At 44.9% G+C, this 18,599-nt stretch overlaps 3 protein-coding genes across 3 annotated transcripts in view; 1 reads left to right on the forward strand and 2 right to left on the reverse strand.

Moving 5' to 3' along the window:
• The window catches only part of TK2 (thymidine kinase 2), a 72,260-nt gene that overhangs the window by 20,475 nt on the left and 33,186 nt on the right, over positions 1-18,599 (forward strand). The window lies entirely within an intron of this gene.
• On the reverse strand, positions 364-10,151 carry LOC129075139 (CKLF-like MARVEL transmembrane domain-containing protein 2B). The gene is made up of 4 exons (XM_054579108.1): positions 9,795-10,151; positions 8,163-8,321; positions 1,898-1,996; positions 364-666 (listed from the first exon to the last, which is right to left on the reverse strand). The coding sequence occupies exons 1-4, from the start codon at positions 10,149-10,151 to the stop codon at positions 364-366; spliced, it is 918 nt and encodes a 305-aa protein (XP_054435083.1).
• Positions 10,667-18,397, reverse strand: CKLF (chemokine like factor). The gene is made up of 4 exons (XM_054579356.1): positions 18,326-18,397; positions 17,201-17,359; positions 13,232-13,327; positions 10,667-10,783 (listed from the first exon to the last, which is right to left on the reverse strand). The coding sequence occupies exons 1-4, from the start codon at positions 18,395-18,397 to the stop codon at positions 10,667-10,669; spliced, it is 444 nt and encodes a 147-aa protein (XP_054435331.1).

Genomic DNA, 18,599 nt, shown 5'->3' on the forward strand with positions numbered 1-18,599 from the left:
CTCGCCCACCGCACCGCGAGGATGAGCAGCCCAGAGGTCGGCCCACCCCCCGCGCAGGAGCTCCCGCCCCACCTCCGGGCCACCACCGGGGCCCCACCTCCGCCTGGAGCTCCCCTCACGCTCCCGCGTGGCCTTGCAAGGTGGGGCGCCAGGGTTGCGTTGGCTGGAACGAGGGCGGGGCCAAAGGCCTCGCCGCGGCCTCCGGGCACGGCCGTGCCCAGCACCCCAGGGGCGCACCGGCCTGTGCAGGCAAATGGAACTCGACTTTTATACAAGGCAACACGTGGAAGCAGAAGTGTTCCTGACTTAGCAGCCCTGGTTTTATGATCACATGTGGGCCGAAATGGGTGACAGCATGTGAGCTCAGGAGTGGGAGGGAGGTGCCCGCGAGGGTGCTCGCGAGGGTGCCCGCGAGGGTGCCCGCGAGGGTGCCCGAGAGGGTGCCCGAGAGGGTGCCCGAGAGGGCGCCCGAGAGGGTGTGGGGGTGAACGCCTTCTCGGATTCTGGGGCGGGTTCTGCGGCAGGTTCTGCGGCGGGTTCTGCTGGGTCTGGGGAGACACTGGTTTCGTCTCCGAATCTCAGCACTTTTTTCATGACAGTCCTCATCCTCTTGGTGACCACAGTCGCATCGATGAGACACACGATTACCGCAGCGAGACACAGGGACTGTCAGGCACAGGACCACATGCGGGGAGGAAAGGCGGGGTTATTTTGCGGCTCAGGAGCAACCTGTCTGCCTTGTCCCCATCCCGGCGTGATGCCTGCTGCCTCTTGTCCCTCTCCGACCCTCCAACACCTGCTGTGACCCTTTCTGCCCCTCCCAGAAAAAGGAATTTTGGAAGTGGTGGGTTTTGCTGCCAGTCATGACCTCACCCAATTCCTAAGACACGGGAAAGGACCAGAGCAGTGCCCTGGCCTTAGAAGGTTCCAGGTGGAGTTGGGGTGTTGAGGGGGTGCTTGTTGGGCAGAACTCTTGGGCTAAGTTTGAATGTACAGGAAAGAGTTCCCCAGGGAACCAGCTGGGAGGAGAACTCCAGGTGCTGGACTGAGGTCTCCAAGGCTGAAACCTCTGGAGCTGTTGAGGGAGGGGGCAGAGTTGAGGCAGGAGGGGTGCAGGGTCTGGGACTCTATCAAGAGGAGATGTCCACTGTCAGACTCAGGAAGCCCACTTGCTGAATGGAGAGGGGGCTGAGGAGTGGACCAGGCTGGAGGCACGGGGACCAGTGGGTGGTGGTGGAGCTCCTGCCTTCCAGGTGAGAGCTGATGGAGGCCAGGGGGCGGGAGCCTCTGGCAGGAGGGAGAAGACTTGGTGGTTAGCAGAGGGGGACCGGCTCCTTTCTGCCTTGAACATTTCTCTTTCTGGTCACTTAGACTTAATCTCCCAGCTGCTTAAATGAACTTTTCCTAGGTAGGTGTCGCCCCATCTAATCTGTGAGCTCCTCCAGCGGGCAAGCGCTCTAACCCCTACGCTGGCGTTAAGCTTGGCACAATTCGATGGGATTGGCAAATATTTACTGATTATGGAATGAATTTAAAAAAACTCAAACTTTTTTTTTCTGGATTAATTTCTGTTACCATTGCTTAACTTCTTGAATCAAAGTCAAAATCCTATGTATAGACTTGTTGCAAGGGTTCAAAAAATAGTGTGTACGATTCTCAAAAGGGGTTCAACAGACTTATTTTTGTCCCTATTTGGAAAATGAGTATTAAAATGAAGATTTTCTTGAGTTTAGGGTTTGTGTAACTTCACATCTTTCGAAGTTGTTGGTGAAAGGAAGAGAGGGGGTGGTGGTGAGGATGTTGTTTTGTAAGTGAAATAATGAAGAGCTGCCAGCATCTCTCTTCAAAAAGTCTTGAAATATTCATATAAAATGGAGCCATGAAGACCTCTACTTACCCCTCCAACATAGAATAAATGCCTTCTTTCCTTTTCGTGCATTGCCAAGACAGCAACTATTAAAAGGAACACAGTTGTAATGAAACTGTTGATAAGATCCTGTAATACAGAATTAAAAATTGTCAACTTTACATGAAAGTATAATTTCATAAAATATTTAAGTTGGTCAATTACCCATCTAAGGACAGATGCCTTTTGAAAACTTTCCCTTTGATTAAGAGGAACCTCTAGCAGCATAATTCTTACATCTTCCAGAGACATGAGTTTATGTAACTTCAAGGTCCTGGATAAGACTTTGTCAACAGAAATGGGTTTAATTTCATTAAAGAACAACATTTAAAAAAAAGCTGACAGCTTTTCCATCAAACTTTTCCTAAAGGCCATAAAAAAGTGAGCATGAACAAAAACCCTAGAGATCGGGGGGGCCTATCGCATATCGATTTCCCATAAATATTTCCTGAAGACTTATATTGTAAATTAATGTACTTCTGCATTCTATTCCACAATATATTTGTTTTAATATAAAAATACAATCTTAGAGTAGGAGTTTGCTGATTTAATTCTACTCCCAAATCTGCAGGTAGAACCGATCCTTTGGAAGTTGTGTCATATTTATTCTGCAGGTTCCCACATCCGAAGAAGGCAGGAACCCATCTGCAGAGCAGGCCTGGTACTCCAGAGTAAATGCTTGTGCTGTCGACCTTGGCTGTTTCCTAAAACATGGCCAGAATTCAGTCTGCCCTGACGTCTGTAGGCTACGTGTGGCCTTCCTTCTGCATTTCAGTACTGAGTTCTTCAACTGCTAAATACAGGGTGAGGGTGAGTGGGTGGGGGTGCATTCCTGAGTATAAGCAGAGGCTGGGCTTTGGTAGTGGAACAATAGTGGAAGAGACGGGCAAAAGCCCCGGGTGATATAATTATGATATGGCTCAGATATCTAATTTGAATGTTTTTAGCTTTAAAGTGGCTTGCCTTGGTAGTGTAAGCCTGGCTGGTATACTTCCCCAAACGTAGCAAGCTCCCCGTCGCCCCCCATCCAGGGTACGGAATCTTCATGGCTCCAATGGAGCTCTCCAATGGGCCAAACATTTCCCGGCCATTGTCTCATTTCACCCTCATAAACACCCTGCAGAGTCAGTATTGTTATGCTCTCCATTTAAGAAGATGTAACAGAGACTTAGAGAGGTTTAGTAAGTTGCCTGAGATTGACTCTCTACCAAGGAGAGACACCCAGATAAGGAGGAAATGAACTATCCCCTTAGGTTGGAAGTGCAGCATCTGTCCTTGACATTTTCTGTGGAATGGGTCATGGAGGGTCAACTAGATATAGGACAAAAAAGGGGAGAATGTCTTTTGTTGATGGCATATGTTGAACTCACTTTTGGCCTGCCAGTTCCTAGATGTGTGACCTGGGGCATGTTTTATCAACCCTCTGGGCCGACATGCTAGTTTTTAACATGAAGATAATCATTGGGACTTACTGGGCTGTTCTGAGGGTTGCATGGAATAATGAATCTGAAAGCATCAGGTAAGGTGCCTGGCATTAGTGGGTAGTGGGAGTGCACCAGAATGTAGATTTGTGATGTCCATCCTCAAAATGTGCACAGATTGTAAACTTTTGGCAAACTCCAGGTATTTTTTTCTATTGATATTGGCAAGCGAGGAACCCTTTGTGGAGTGTGAACTTGCTTCTGGGAAACACCGGAAGAGGTACATGGAGCAGGGCTGGTGAGGGCTGGAAGTAAGTTCCAGCTGGGTTCTGTAGGCTGAGTGAGAGGTCTGGCTACTGTGGGGCAGGTACAGCAGTTTGCAGCTTTGCAGGAAACTTAGTACCTGAGGCCTGTGCAAACTAAGATGTTCAAAGACGTAAACAAAGAATGTTACAAGTAAGAAGCAGAGTATAGACTTTGTAAAATAAAAATTAACTAGCTGTGGTCAATTTGGATGAAAGTACATTAATATTGATAATAGTAATAAACCAAGTGCAGACTAGCCCTACTTAGCCAATTGCTGACTCTCTGTCATGAATCCATCTCCTTGTTGGACTACTGGATGTCGTAGTTTACTCTGATCTTTCCTCAAAAGGAAGTGCTGTCCGGAACTGTCCCGTGGAGCTAATGTTTGCCTTGAACCTAACATTTCTATTGTAGCTCACATTTCTTGAGCACTTACTATGTGTCACATTCTATGCCAAGGTGTTAATACGTGATCTCATTTGATTCTCACAACAAAATTTCAGTAACTCTAATTTACAGATGGGGAAGCAACTTACCAGGGGTTGTTCAGCCAGTAAGTGGCCATGACCCTCAGCAATCTGACTTGAGTGTCCAAGGGCCTTCTGACTAACCCCGTTCCCTTTTGCCTTAGACATAGACCCTCTTATTAACCTCATCTTTGACAGAGAGATGTAGTCTCCCTCGATCAGGCAAAACTGCAGCCAAGCCTTGCTACGTGCAGCAGGACCTCTGGTTTCCCCGTAAATGCCATCCTCATTCATCATCTGTCACCTCCCCACCTTGACTAAATACCCTAGTGACGCAAGGAACCTCCTCTTGACCAAAATGACAGATGGGTTTGTAACTTGATGGTTATTTTTCCTTAAAGCTCTCCAACTGCTCTCTGAGATAAACAAAATGGTATAGAATTATAACCAGGAAAGAAAAAGATGCTAATGTTGAATGCTTATTTTTAAATATCACTATTAGAAAAAAGTTAAACATTTAAATTTGTTTCACAAAATGCGATATTTGTAACAAGAATTTATACACAATAAACATTAGAGGATGGTCAACTAACTGCAACTTTCACTGGTTCCACTTGTGTCAGGAGTTCTCCAAACACCTGGCAGAGTCTGATCAGAAATTACCAAAACTGTGGTTTTTCATTAATCATATTTGAAGGGGGCATTCTAAAGCTGAAACTTCTCACATATAAGTGTAAACATATTGCTGGTAGTTTTTGAATCATCACTTCTATAGGGTTTATTTTAAATCATGTTTATTATGTTCTTTTTTAAAAATTGCTTTCTGTTGGCAAAAACATCTGCTTGACCAGGACTCAGTTCCTCTGACCATACTGGGTAATATTTTTTACAATGTAGAAGTGTTAAAAATATGGGCTATTCAGAAGACGGTGATTACAATTTATACTCTTCTTGGGTGCATTGATACTAGGCCAGGGTAGGTAAAATGGACAAGGAAGTCTAACAATGAAGAGGGTGACCCCGCCATGGTGAGCTGAGGGAAGCGGTATTCTAACCACCTCTGATGCAGAGCCGCACTGACAGGCCAGGGGCTGACTGAGGGTTGGATCTGTGCCCTCCCCGTGGGCACCAGGGTCGCTGGCACAACCTTCACAGAAGCAAGAAGCTGCAACTGAGACAGGGGTGTGGGTCCTCAAGTCCAGGCTCCAACATATCTCCAGAGGAGGAGATCCTGCCAAAATATGGTCCCAGCGTCCACAGACCTCAGTAGGTCAGAGGCCCGTACTCCTTGGTGCCACCTTGCTTGAAAGTCTGAAGCCTTGATTCGTCAGACTTTCTATCTCCCTGCTGGGGGCTTTCACCCTTAGCTCTTTACCAAAGAAGAATGAGATTTCAGGGATCAGGAACTTTATCTTCGCATGAGCCTTTAAGGAAATTGCCACTTAAAGTCCTTACCCTAATCCTTTGCCTCCTGGGCACCAAACCATCTTGCCTGGAGAGAAGAGCAGAAAGAAAGTGGCGGCTGTGTGGGCGGGGCTTCAGGCCTGTGCTGAGTCCTGAAACAGTGGCAGTTAAACAGGTCATGCGATCTTTGGCTTGCTGCACTGACCTCCTCACAAAGTCCCAAGTGACTCCTACAGTCTGATGCCAGCGCATCTGCAAGTCCACCCACTCTCTGAAGTTTCACTTAGTCACCTCCTGGGCGTTAATATTGTCACTAAGCCAGCACAGTTCTCCCTATTACCACCCAGTGGTAGCTATTTACCACCCAGTGGTAGCTATTTACCCCTCAGAGCAATCTTCTATGTACAGGTCCTTCATCTTAGGGGATCCGAAAGGGCAGATTAGAAAGGAAGGGACTGGGTAGACGAAGAGAATCTAGGTTTTGGCTCTTGTTTTGATAGGTGTTTTTAGAAAACTTCCAAGTTAGTTAGATTACTCACCACCTGACCAACTGTGTTGGTTAGTATGCGGTCGCTTACATGTGGACAGCTAGTTAGTTGCGCATCAGAATAATTGGGCAGCCTTTGTGGAAAGACAAAGTTTCCCACCCACGAAGCCCCTGGGAGGTCACCAGGTATGTCCACGTGCTGGTCCAGGCCCTGGCCCACACCCTGGAGGAAGGTGGCAAGGAAAAATCAGAGACTCTGAATCGCGCTCTGGGCTCTCATAGCCATCCAAGGAAAAGAGAATGCTCTCCCCCAGGGACCGAGGTAGCAGAAGGGGGCCTGGCTTTGTCAGAGTTCACCAAAGGCCTGTAACTCTGCAAAAGCTGGCCTGAGCTGCCTGTGACCACTCTCAGACTAGCTCCTCTCCCAGGACCTTCATGGGTTCCTGCTTAGGAGACCCATCTCTCGCCGCTGCCTGAGACACTACTGGGACACCGGCCTCAGCCTTACAGCAAAGCATGGTGCCTTGCGGCTCTCCCCCACTTTATGGCGGCGGACCTTTTCCCAGAGGGCTCTGGTCCTCCTGCCCGCAGCTGCTGACCTTGGTACTGTGGAGCCCTCAGCCACCCACCCTGAGGGCCTGTTTCCCCCTCCCCCAGGATAATCAATTCATCCTTGGCTCCAAATTTGAAGGAACCCATGAGGAAACAGGACAAGATACAGGGAACATAAAATTCAGAGAATCTGGGGAGAACAAAGAAGGAGGGAGGGAGGAGATGGAGAAACCATCACAAAGCGATAGGGCATACAGAAAGCCGGGAAAGAACATGGGCTTCAGAGGCGGACAGACTTGGGTTCAAATCTCAGTTTCCATGCCTGCATATGACCATAGGCAACTCTAATCCAATGTTCTCACCATGTCAAACATGGAGTTTTGTCAACCCTGTCAAACAGGGAGTGGGGGGTGGCTACAACCTTGTCGGGTTGTTGTGAGGATTAAATAAGGTAAGATGTAGAGAAAAAGTATCTGGCGCATGGTATGTGCTCAAGAACAGTTACTTTACCTTCCTTTCTTGAAAATTTCCATGGACAGAAATTTTAATTTCCCCTCTGAAACCTCTGCATGGCTATAGCTCTCCATGACTAAGAGGGTCTTCCATATGTCCAACTTAAGTTGCTCAGACTTGGCTTTGCTTCCTGTTGCTCGACACTCTGTGGGGCAGAGAGAGCTCAGCAGCCTTTTTAGAAAATTCTCTCTGTCACTTGGAGAAAATATTTTGAGTTTTAGCTCAATTGCAACCAATCCTACCTTAAGGATAGAAAAAGGTACTATTCGTAAGTGGGGTGTGGAAGAGGCCTGAGCCCCGAGTTAGGATTGTTCACAGTGCAAACTAAAATGGTAAAAGCCACCCAACTGCCTTATGGGGTCTGCGGGACACTTCATAGTGAGTATTTACTTTGTGCCAAGCATTGTACTGTTACAGGAACCTACGAAGCATTTATTATCACACTTTTCCTTCCCTGAAGTTCCTAGACAGGGAAACTGAGGCTAAAGTTCACGCAGCTAGTCAGGTGCAGGGCCAGGAGCTGGGCCCATGCCTTGTCTGTGAGGATGCAGAGCCTCAGGCTCCACAACAAACAGCATTTACCTGAGACCTGAGGGATTAGCTTCAGCAATGTTTCAGCTGTTAAAGAATGTGGAATTCTGACACAGCTGTTGAAGAAGGCTGTTCCATGTCTTCACCACCTGGCTGCCCTTTGGGAGTATGAACCCTTAACACTCGGGAAAAGGTAGACTCCTTCAGTCTTTCTACAACTCTGCCACGTCCACTCTTGCTTTGTTTGAAAAGTAGAAACGTGCTTTTTTACTAGCAATAGGTAAGAAATGGGTACCTACTGAATATAGGAATTAAAATTTTCTTTAGTACAAGCTGAAAAGTGCCACATGTTCAGGACCCTAATGAGATGGAAGCAGGTGTGTGTGTGCTGGTTGTCTTGCAGAAAGTGGGTCCAAGACTAGTTTCTTTCCCCCAGAATAGGAAACATCCCAACTGTCACAGCTCAGTTATGTCCTTGTCCAGAGATTCAGCTCTGGGTGTTTTCACCTAAGTAGAGCCTTTACTCTGGGGCTGAGGACAAAGCTTATATTTGAATTACAAAAATGAACACTTACAAGTAAGGGCCAATGTATATAAGTCAGCAAGTGGTGAAGTGTTAGCATGTATATTAGAATAAAAAACAGAACAATGCAGGTTTCCAGAACTGTGATTGCTATGTATGACCCATGGGCTTCAGCAATGATGAAACAAGCTGCTGATCCTATGAGAAGACCCTGCAATAAAAAAAAAATTTTTTTTCTTTTAATGCACATGGGCTATACAAAAGAACATGAATAGTCAGAATGCAAATATGATTATATTGAAATTGCCTGTATTGTTTTGCACATACATTTTTAATTTTTAAATTTAAAAAAGATTTTATTTTTAGAGAGAAGGGAAGGGAGGGATTTTCTCTTTCAGAGAGAGAGAAAAAAAATCAATATGGGAGAGAAACATCGCTTGGTTGCCTCTCCCACACCCCCAACTGGGCACCTAGCCCACAACCTAGGCATGTGCCCTGAGTGGGAATCGAACCAGTGACCCTTTGGTTCACAGGCCCTCGCTCAATCCACTGAACCACACCAGCTGGGGCTAATACCCACTCTTTTTTATATACACATTCTCAGGTGGATTTGGGTCTTTTTTGATACTGTTTGCTTCCATCAATTAGATGGTTTTTTCTTTAGTACTTTTTGAAATTAAAAGAAATTTGTTTTATATCATATACTCTGACCTGAGTCCCCTTTCCGTACTCATCCTCAGATTGTTTATGCCTCCCATACTTGCTTTGGTTAAGTTCTCCAAACTAAGCCTTTTGGTATTTTAAATGGGATTTAAATATAGTTTAATATAGTTTTAATATTGAATCATCCTATGCTTCTTCTTCATGGTGTATTTTTAAAAAGTTCTGATGAACAATTTCTGTTAATATGTTAATACTGCTTTGATCAAGTGAGATTTCTATTTACTTTTTTCCTCAGCTTGCTCAGGTTTTGATATCTGTTTTACTGACTTTGTAAAAATAGTTCAGAAGTGGGTTTGGAGTTTTTTTTTTCTGTTCTTTGAAAAAAATTGCATAGTACCAGAATTACATCCCGTGAAGGTTGAAGGAGTGAACCTGTGCAAAAGTCCGGTCTGATATCATTGGATAATTCCTCATTTCTTCTGTGTTTTTATTGGTCTATTTAGGTTTTTCTGTGATGTGGGATCAGCTTTGGTAATCACTATTCTCCTAGGAGAAACAACTATTTCATCCAATTATTCAAATTGATTTGTTTTGCAAAGTATTCTTATGTATCCTTTCAGTTTCCTCAGTATTTGAGATTATTTTCCCTTTCTGGTTTCTCCTCTCCCTTTTTTCCCCCATTATATTGGCCAGAGGTTTGTCAATTTTATTGGTCAGACCTGTTATTTGTGTTTGCTAATTTACACACTTGTGCTCTTATCTTCTTTGCTTGCCTAATTCCCTTTGTGAGGGGAAACCTGAGAAATACAGAAGACAGACAGGTAAAAAAGAAGCCAAATTTAGTAGTAAGGTTTGAATGTGGGGGAGGAACAAGAGGAGAGGTGCGGAGCGGGGGCGCGAGAAGAGGCAAAACAAGGGTGACTGGCAAAGGGAACTAGGGAAGCTTCCCCGAGGCTGAGGCCTGCAGCCGCCCTGCCCTCGCCCAGCACCTGCCCAGCCAAGTCACCAGCTCTCTGCTCACCAGCCTCAGGACCTTCAGCGCTCCCGTGGGCGAGAAGAAAAAATGCTTGCAGCTGTCCCTGAATTTGGGTGGGACTCTGGTCCGACCCTTCGCCCGGTCTCGGATCGCCGCCTTCTCTGATTCGCTCAGCCGCTCTGTTTCGACTGGCGTCGGGTGTAGGGAAACTGTGGGCTTCTTTGAGGGCGCGGCGTGCGTGCTGGGTTCCGGATGCTCAGGGCGTTTGGGCTGCTGTACCGAGTGTGCGCCGCGCCCAGGATGCCCGGAGGCGGAATGCCCCCCGGGTACTGGACGTGTCCGGGGATGTCCGTGGGATGGATGTCCCTCAGGGTCTTCAGAATGCAGGGTGGATTCGGGCATGGTTATGTCGGGCTAGCCCTGTGCCTCTGAACCCCGCACGGTGGCGGCCAGCTCTCTCCCTGGGCGCCAGCGTTGCGCCCCAACGGTTGCCGGCTGCCCATCCCTCGCGCACTCCCAGCTCTCCTTGCCCGAGGACAAACCATGCTCTTCAGCCAACTTCCTCCCCACCTGAGGAGCACGAGAAGCCAAGCCTGGGAACTCGGTGTCTGCCCCCCCGACTCCCCAACTCCACTGCTGCCAGCCAGCCAGGAAGGGCGCTCCGGAGACCATTTAGAGTATTTCCAGCGCCTTCTCTGCCACCCAGGCCCAGGAGCGGAAAACCCACCTGATACCCTCCGGCGCTTGCATGCAGCGCTTCCGTGCAAGTTACAGCACAAGTGAACACTGGGCTCAGAATTCCTAAATCTCTTCCTCCAACCCCCGTATTGAGATTAAAATGAGAACAACTGCAGAAGTCATAGGGAAGCGTAAAGAGATACGTTTAATACTAAAAAAAGAATATAAAAGTACAAAACTTATATTTTTTCATGAACAGCTTTTTTCTGATAAGGACCACTTGGATTAAATAGAAGCTTCCTGCACATGAGAACCCCGTCGGCAATGCAGCACACCACCACCAGAAGTCCGAACACCTGGGAACAAAGGCACAGTGTCACTGCTGTGATCTGGACTTCCGTCTTTCACACAGTTTTGGTTTTTGTTTTAAATGTAATTTTTAATTAATTAATTAATTAATTAAAAGGGGTCTGCCCACTGTCTCCTCTCCTGCCAGGGTACTGGGGTAGCTCACTGCGGAGCCACCTAGAACTAAACTTGGGGAGAGACCTCAGGGGCCATTTCATTCTCACTCCCGTGCTTTCCCAGTACCTGCCTAGAGAAAGTGAAAAGGTCATTTAGTGAACAGAAATAAGATCGAATTGGTGTGGGCTCTGAAATAAATACTTGTCTGGATCTCTGGACTTGCTCCTGCAATGTATCATTTAAAGGTCTGCTGATGTTTATGAGCAGTTGTCAGTCAACATTTATATCTCCAGTGTTCAACAGGTTGACTCGCCCATTGCAAACTCTACTGGAGAAAGGGTCCAAGTTAGCACCAGCTCAAGATTAAACCATGGCAATAGCAGCTGTGATGAAAACCTTGGAGACCTGGAGTGATAAAATAGCGCAAGGGGAACTCTCAAAGGCTGGGCTACGTCCACGTAAGGGGTGGGACTCCAAATAAGCCTTAGGAAAATAAAATTAACATAAAGGGAATAAACTAGGACATAGACTTCAGGTACCCTGCTGGCTCTTTCAGAACTGCTGCCTGGGCTGGAGAAGGGGGATGTTGTTCCCTGCATGCTATTTGTTCAGCTCCATTTAAAGGCCTGGAAGTCTGGCTTTTTGGCTCCAGACACGGCTTCTTTTCCACCCTGGATCTCAAGCGTGGCTTCCTAGGTTCTGACCACACTAAGTACCTCCTACTCATCCTTTCATGACTCTGGTACTCTGCACGTTGCTGGTTCTTCCACCTGGAACCTTCCCTGCTTTTCCCTCTATTCCTGGCAAACTTTGATTCCACTGCCAGAGAGTAGTTGCTTTCTCTTTTCTGTTGCCCAGTACTCTTGTCAACAGCTTACGTACAGCTGTTGCACTTCCGTTTCCTGCATTAGGCTCTAAGCAACCTGAGGACAGGGCTCATTTTCTAATCCAGTGCCATCCAAAAGAAGTACAATGTGAGTCACCAATGTCAGTAAGCTGCATAATTAATTTAAAATTTTCTAATAGCCACATTAAAAAATAAAGAAAAATTAGTGAAATTAATTTTCATCATATATTTTATTTAGCCCTATATATCCAAAATATTATTTTAACATGTTATCAGTATAACAAAGTTATTCATGAAATACTATACATCCTTATGTGTGTGTGTAGTAAGTCTTTGAAATTCAGTGTGTATTTTACATGTATAGCTCATTTCAATACAGACCAGTCACATACATTTCCAGTACTCAGTAGCCACATGTGACCAGTGGCTACCACACTGGAGAGCATAGATCTATACTTTGTCAGCGTACTACTTAGTAGCCTAAGAGCCTACTAAGGTGCACTTAAAGAATGAGTGAATGAATGAATAAGTCAATGCAAGTAAATCCTATGCATGGTCCCTCTTTCTCCACAGTAGAGGTTAAAGGATCTTAAAGACAACTGGGGGAAATTGGTTTTACAGTGCTATTTCATTTCTAGAGTAATTCCCATCCCTCATGAAGTTGCTTAGGGCCTAATAGGGGAGATGAAAAGCCATGGATTCTGACATACATGGCTGTCTGAGAGTGGTCAGTTCTAAGTGATCCATGCTATGAAAAGACAAGGAAGTAGGAGGGAGATTCATTGAAGAACTTTCTAATTCACTTCTCCAGATCAGAACCTAGAAAAGCCAAATGATTTTGGACCTCCTATAAGAAACCTCAGAAGAATATCAAATGGGACTATTTCAACTACATTACCTCAACGCTTTTTTAATTTTGGCTTGTTTTCCAGGATAAAATCTGATTGAACTGATTGTCGTCTCATCAAGCAGTGTACAAAATAATCCTTTAGTCACACGGCTTCCCACCACCATTCCCTTGTCATGAGACATTGTATTTCCTTTGAAGAAGGATCTAGGCAAGAGATACCTGAGCTCAGAATAGTATGTCTCACCTTAACAAGTGTTTTTTTTTTTTTTTTAAGGGAGAGCTATGCAACTCATTCATGGTATTTTTGCTTCCCATCAAGTTTCTGAGAGCTAAGTATTGTAACTAATTCCAGTAGCCTTTCTCAGTTGAGGTTTTCTTGGTCTAGTCTAGCCCTATATACCTATGAGAAACATATAGGAGTGTCTTTATTTGGTTACCCTCAGTTTTAGTGTGAAATCATGTTCCTTCATGTTAATCAGGGCATGTATTCATACAAAAAAAGTATTAAGCCACTGGGTACTGTATCTTGGCCTAGAAGACCCAAGGATGAATACAGTATAGTTTTCTGCTCTTGAATCTATTCTCTAGATAATTTGAATTCTGATCAACCCTAAAGGAAGAAGCCACAGGGCCTCCACTTACCCCTCCAAGGACTGTAAATGTCGTGGTTTCTGGTATCAGTGCCAACACCGATACGATTATCATGAAGATTGCTGTTACCAGTGAGTTGATGATATCCTGAAAACACATAATGGAACGGTCAGCTTCACAAAAAAAAAAAAAAAAAAAAAAAAAAAGAGCTCCCTAAAGCTTTTAAAAGTTCCATTTTATTAAACAAATTTATTGTTTATCTTTTAGGAAACCAAACTGCCACAGTAAAATAATACCTATGTTATGTTTGGGCTACAAGGACGCCTAGTAGTCCTCAACCTATAATCCATCAATCATTGAACTACTTAACGGGCTCATTCTTTTTTTCGGCTTAAATGTAGTTGGAGGGAGAACTCATCTGGTTAGGAGTGGATAATGTAATATGTGGAAGGTTTAAGGTAGAATAGTAGGTACACTGGGAAGTCTGGATGCTCAGTTGTAATAATACAAGTGTAAAGTAGTCTATGCTGTAAATCAAACAAATTTATAATGTTACTAAAACACAATTACTAAAACTAAAAGCAGTGCAAACTTAGGAGAAAGTGCTAATTTTCAGGAAGAAACTCCCACACATCTATAGGCAGCAGTTGGCCAATTATGCTATTATTTGTGATGATGTAGCTCATTCATTTAATGATTTTTTGAAATGAAGCATTTTCTTTCTGACCTTTGGCTTTAAGAGGTGCAGCTTACATTTGAAATGGATATGTAGTGTAGGAAAGGTAAATCGTCTTTACTCTGGAATGGTTTATGGATGCTTGCAGATAACCGTAGACAGGAATCGTCAACATAGAAATATCAAACTTCAAAACTCTGGTAACTTAAAAAAGTAGTTATTAAAAAGAAACTAAGAAAGAGGGTCAATGGAGACAGGCCAAGATTAGATACACTTAGGAAGAAAAAAACTTACTTGCAGGAGATACAAAGATTACCTGTCCTACGTTAATGCCCCTTGGTGCTGGATATTTTTGCTGTGCTTCAAGGCAACAGACAATACTTCTACTTCAGACAGGGCCCTGAGTCCTGTGAGTGATTTGGGTGTGTGTATATGAGTCGCTCTGGATAAATGTGGTCCAGATTGTGCAGAGAGCCACAGGAAAAAGAAGGATGCACCTGCCCTGGCACATGGGTCTCCCTCGGGTCCTCCCTTGCTTTTCTCTGGCCACTCCTCCTTTTCACCGCATATGCTGGTATTTCCTAGTTTTACCTTCAGCTGCTCTACATGCCCTCTGAGCCATTTAGGCCAGTCCCAGAGCGTATGTCCATCACAAGGTGATGTGATGACTCCCAAAGCTGCAGCTCCTGAGCTTCACATCTGTTCTAGACATTTCCATCTGAATTTCCCACATGCAACTAAAACCTAGTATTTCTCAAACTGAACTAATTACGAACCACTCTCCCTGGTCCTTCCTTAAAACTATTCTTCCTCCTGCCCTGGCTGAGATGGCTCAGGGTACTGAGTGCTGGCCCGCGACCCAGAGTCGCCAGTTAGATTCCCAGTCAGGGCACATGCCTGGGTTGCGGGCCAGGTCTCCTGTAGGGAGCATGTGAGAGGCAACGACACATTGATGTTTCTCTCCCTCTCTTTCTCCCTCCCTTCCCCTCTCTCTAAAAATAAATAAAATCTTAATAAAAAACCCCTTTTCTTCCTCCTATACTTCCTATCTCATTTCCCTCTCAAGATTGTCGTTTAAATGGCAGGTATCCTTGATTCTCCTTGGTTACTCAGTGTTATCCGTTCCACCTCATTAACATCCCCTTTCTCTCCAGCTACTGTTATAGCCTTAGTTCAAGGCCTTTGTCAATTTCATGCTTGGGTTATGGTAATAGACTTTTAAGTGATCTCTCAGACCTACCTTTAGTTTTGTTCACCTTCAAGCCATTACTGACCCTGCCACCACTGCCATCTCCTAAAACTGTAAGCTGATCATGTCACTCTCCTACCTAATCTTGCAGAAGCTTCCAGCGGCCTTTGGGCTAAAACTCAGGGCCAACAAAGCCTTGCATGCTCTTGACCTCCTGCTGCTTCTCAGGCCTCTCTTGCCCCCTCTCTTCTCCACAACTCAGTATTCCAGCCACGCAGAACCACCTACAGATTTTTGAGGGTCATGCTTTTTCTCCCCCTGCACCCTCACGTACACTGCTCCTTCAACCATGAAAACCCTTTCATCCCCGTTATCAGTCTGCTGACTACTTTTCATCCTTCAGCCCTCAGCTCAGGCATGGTTTTCTTCAGGAGAGCCTGCTATGATTTGGTCTCCTTCCCTGGCTGGGTGGCTCTACGTCACCCTGGGTGTACGTCTCTCAGCACCTACTACACCAAGTTGCTCGTCTGTCTTTCTTCCTGGCTTTACCGAAAGTTCCTCAGGTACAAGATTTGTGTTTTGTCTTATTAAAACAAAAACAAAAACAACACAACTATTACGGAATCTGGGATTAGCAGATAATTTAACACTTGTTGAATAAATGATTTTGTTAGATCAAGAGCAGAGAGGAATATAGGTTTCGTAATGGAATAATAACTTAGTTGACCACATAGCGGCATCTCTAAAAGGTTACAATATCAGCAAAATTTGATCTTCAGAGATTTAGACACTACTTTAAATATGCTACACATAGTCCGCTCTCCCTCTCAGTGTATTCTGTTAAATTTAGGGCTCCAAGTTTATTACATGTAAGAAGCTCCAGAGAATTATTAGTTTAGAGAGAAATAAATGCTAACTTGTGTTGTTCTATTAACCTTGGAAAAGCAGAGTATGAAGAGCACCTATCCAACTGTTTGAGTACAGGATTAAAAAGATGTGGACCACGTTCATCATCATCCTCAGAATAATTTAGAGTAGGCCTTTTTGCCACTAAATGATGTTACATTTTCTGAGGGCCAAAGGACGAAGGCTTTGTTATCGCTTCTCCTAGACTTCCCTCCAGTCAGGCCCAGCTCTCAAGTGTAGATCAAGTAGGATTTTGGAGAGGTGCTATGAAGATGCTTTCTAATTCCAAACTTTACCCTTTTGGGGTTTCTCAGCTTGTAATTAGCCTGAAATGCTCATCTTTGGCCTTCAAAGGTGGTTCCAGAAGGTACCACGCTAAGGCATGTTTATGGTTTGAGAATGGCTCTAAAGCCCTCCTTCTTTAATAGAGGTTATCAGCTTGGATGTCAGCACTGTGAGAGGATGAGACAGGCGCAGCAGAGGGTCTTTCGAGGGAGATCTATGGAGACAGGGTGCTGGGATGAGACATGAAAGAGGAGAGAGAATTGAAGTCACTCACTCCTAGAACCAGCTTATTGTCCAGGTTGAAGAACTGTATACACTTTAATATCTTCAACGTGCCTATTTTGACAGTTTACAGAACCACTGGGGCACTCCACTGAGCAGTTATTCCTAATGCTGTGAATATAGCAGATGGAATCCATATGCTACTAAAGAAGGCCCTACGGGATGAGTTAAAAAATGCTCCGTATTAATGATTGCAGACATTTTTCAGTAAGGCAATTGTGTGCTTTATTGCACCTCCCAAGTTACTTTAATTTTCCATTTAGTGATCAGGGGTGTGCAAGATACAGATACTGTGTATCTGCCTCTGTCTCCATCCCCCAATTTTGAGGCCATATCAACATATATTTAAAAGAGAGGGAAAGGTTAACAATATTCTATAATTAATCATGATCTTTAAATTTTTTAGAAAGCCTACAGTTAGTTGAATTCTCCTAACAGAAAGGTCAGCCATATCTACTTGTAGATGGAGCTCAGAGGAGAATTTATGCCCTGTGACTGCCCTGGTTCCCCGAGAATCTTCCCGAGGGACAATACAGAGCCCGTTAGCAGTGGGTTGAGTCCCTTCTTCCTAAGCCTATCAGAGATTCCTTACTGGCTAAAGGAAACTAAAGAATAGAGTTTATTAAAATGTCTCACTATGGCAGGAAAAAGTAGTTAATTTTAATAATGAAACAACACTTACAAGCAAAGGCCAAAATATACAGTTCATTAATCGATCAAGTCTGAGCATATATAAAATTATGAAAAAGAAAATAACGGTGACTTCAAATCCAGTGATAACAATGTATGGTTCAGGGGCTTGTGAGATGATAAAAAAGGTCATAGATGTAACAGTTAGTGCCTGTAAGAAAAAAAAAACATGATTTATCAATGATTATTGAATATAAGTTTAAGCTGTAAAAATGATCATTTCTAAGATAGCTAAATAAACCAGTTTCTGCCACATACATCTAAAGGAGGCATGACTAAAATGTAGAGACGTGTGTGTGTATGTGTGGCAGAAGCTGTTTATTTACTTATCTGCAACATCCTCACTACGTGCTTATCTATGCCTGTTACTTTTGCTTTCTGGGAATGTACTACCTTCTCAAGTGGCCATTTAATTTTGGGAACTTTCCCAATATAAAATTCTTCCTCAGATTAACCAGAACTGCTTCCCTGTAACTTTGAACTATTTCCACCCCTCTCCCATATGTCACTTCTTTAACATTTAAAAATTATATTTTCCTTCCCTCTTTCTCTTAAATTCCTTCAGCATATTCTCCTGTGGTAGTTGCCACTTCTCTAACTAGGCAGGTCACCTTTCGCTAAACGATGATTCATTATCCTCAAATGCCTGCTCAGAGCTGACTTTCATGCCCCTGGTGGGTAGGAGGCTCCAGGAACCAGCAATTCCATGCATAGTCTTGGCTCTGGGCTGTATCAGCCTTGAGCTGGGGCACTTCTGACTTTTTGTAAGTAAACACAGCATCCACCTTATCTTGTCTTCTTGTCTTGTCGGCTTCTGAGTGGTACAACTGCAGCTACCTCACCTGCTAACCTGGGTACCTGGTTTTGGGTCCAGCTGTAGGCCATTCAAGTAAATGTGCTGATTTTGCTTCCTGATTGTGTGAAGTCCCTGAAAGTGAGGACAGTGCCTTATTTCTCTCCTTCCCTTGGGTTCAGAGAGAAATCCCTTGCCTCTAGGGCGACCTTGATGAATACAAAGTTGCAAGAGAGGACAGGGCATTCTACTTCTTACTTTATAGTCCTCTCACTGCCCGTGATAGCTCTTGCACACCGCCTCCACCCTGCAGCTGGCCCTCACCAGCCGCAGCATCTTCACATGGCCTTTCACGCTGAAGCAGAAAGGGCGATGCTTCAGCTTCTGGGCCGGCATCGCGCCCACAGACCCAGCAGCTGCACTGGCAGCCCTTCAGCGTCCCTCCGCCGCACACTGCTCCACCTGGCCTCCCGCGTCTGCTGCAACGGCCGCAGCAGCCTCGCACCCTACCCCTCCCTGCCAGCTGGGCTTTCCCTTCCCACCCTCACGCGCACTTGCGCATGTTCCAGCTGCCCACACAATTACGCATGCGCCCCAG

Source organism: Pteronotus mesoamericanus, unplaced genomic scaffold, assembly GCF_021234165.1.
Source record: "Pteronotus mesoamericanus isolate MK-2021 breed Mesoamerican mustached bat unplaced genomic scaffold, CSHL_Meso_final contig_52, whole genome shotgun sequence".
Taxonomy (NCBI): domain Eukaryota; kingdom Metazoa; phylum Chordata; class Mammalia; order Chiroptera; family Mormoopidae; genus Pteronotus; species Pteronotus mesoamericanus.

What these genes read in the sequence shown, in the direction of transcription:
- LOC129075139 (XM_054579108.1), bottom strand. Translation starts at nt 10,151, where the DNA reads ATGCCCGAATCCACCCTGCATTCTGAAGACCCTGAGGGACATCCATCC. An exon ending in CGCTGAAGGTCCTGAGGCTG is followed by an intron (nt 8,322 to 9,794) that starts GTGAGCAGAGAG and finishes TTTTTATTGCAG; the next exon opens with GGTCTTCTCATAGGATCAGC. An exon ending in ATTTATTCTATGTTGGAGGG is followed by an intron (nt 667 to 1,897) that starts GTAAGTAGAGGT and finishes TGTGCCTGACAG; the next exon opens with TCCCTGTGTCTCGCTGCGGT.
- CKLF (XM_054579356.1), bottom strand. Translation starts at nt 18,397, where the DNA reads ATGCCGGCCCAGAAGCTGAAGCATCGCCCTTTCTGCTTCAGCGTGAAA. An exon ending in ATGTGAAGATGCTGCGGCTG is followed by an intron (nt 17,360 to 18,325) that starts GTGAGGGCCAGC and finishes TTTTTCTTACAG; the next exon opens with GCACTAACTGTTACATCTAT. An exon ending in CATTTACAGTCCTTGGAGGG is followed by an intron (nt 10,784 to 13,231) that starts GTAAGTGGAGGC and finishes CTTTGTTCCCAG; the next exon opens with GTGTTCGGACTTCTGGTGGT.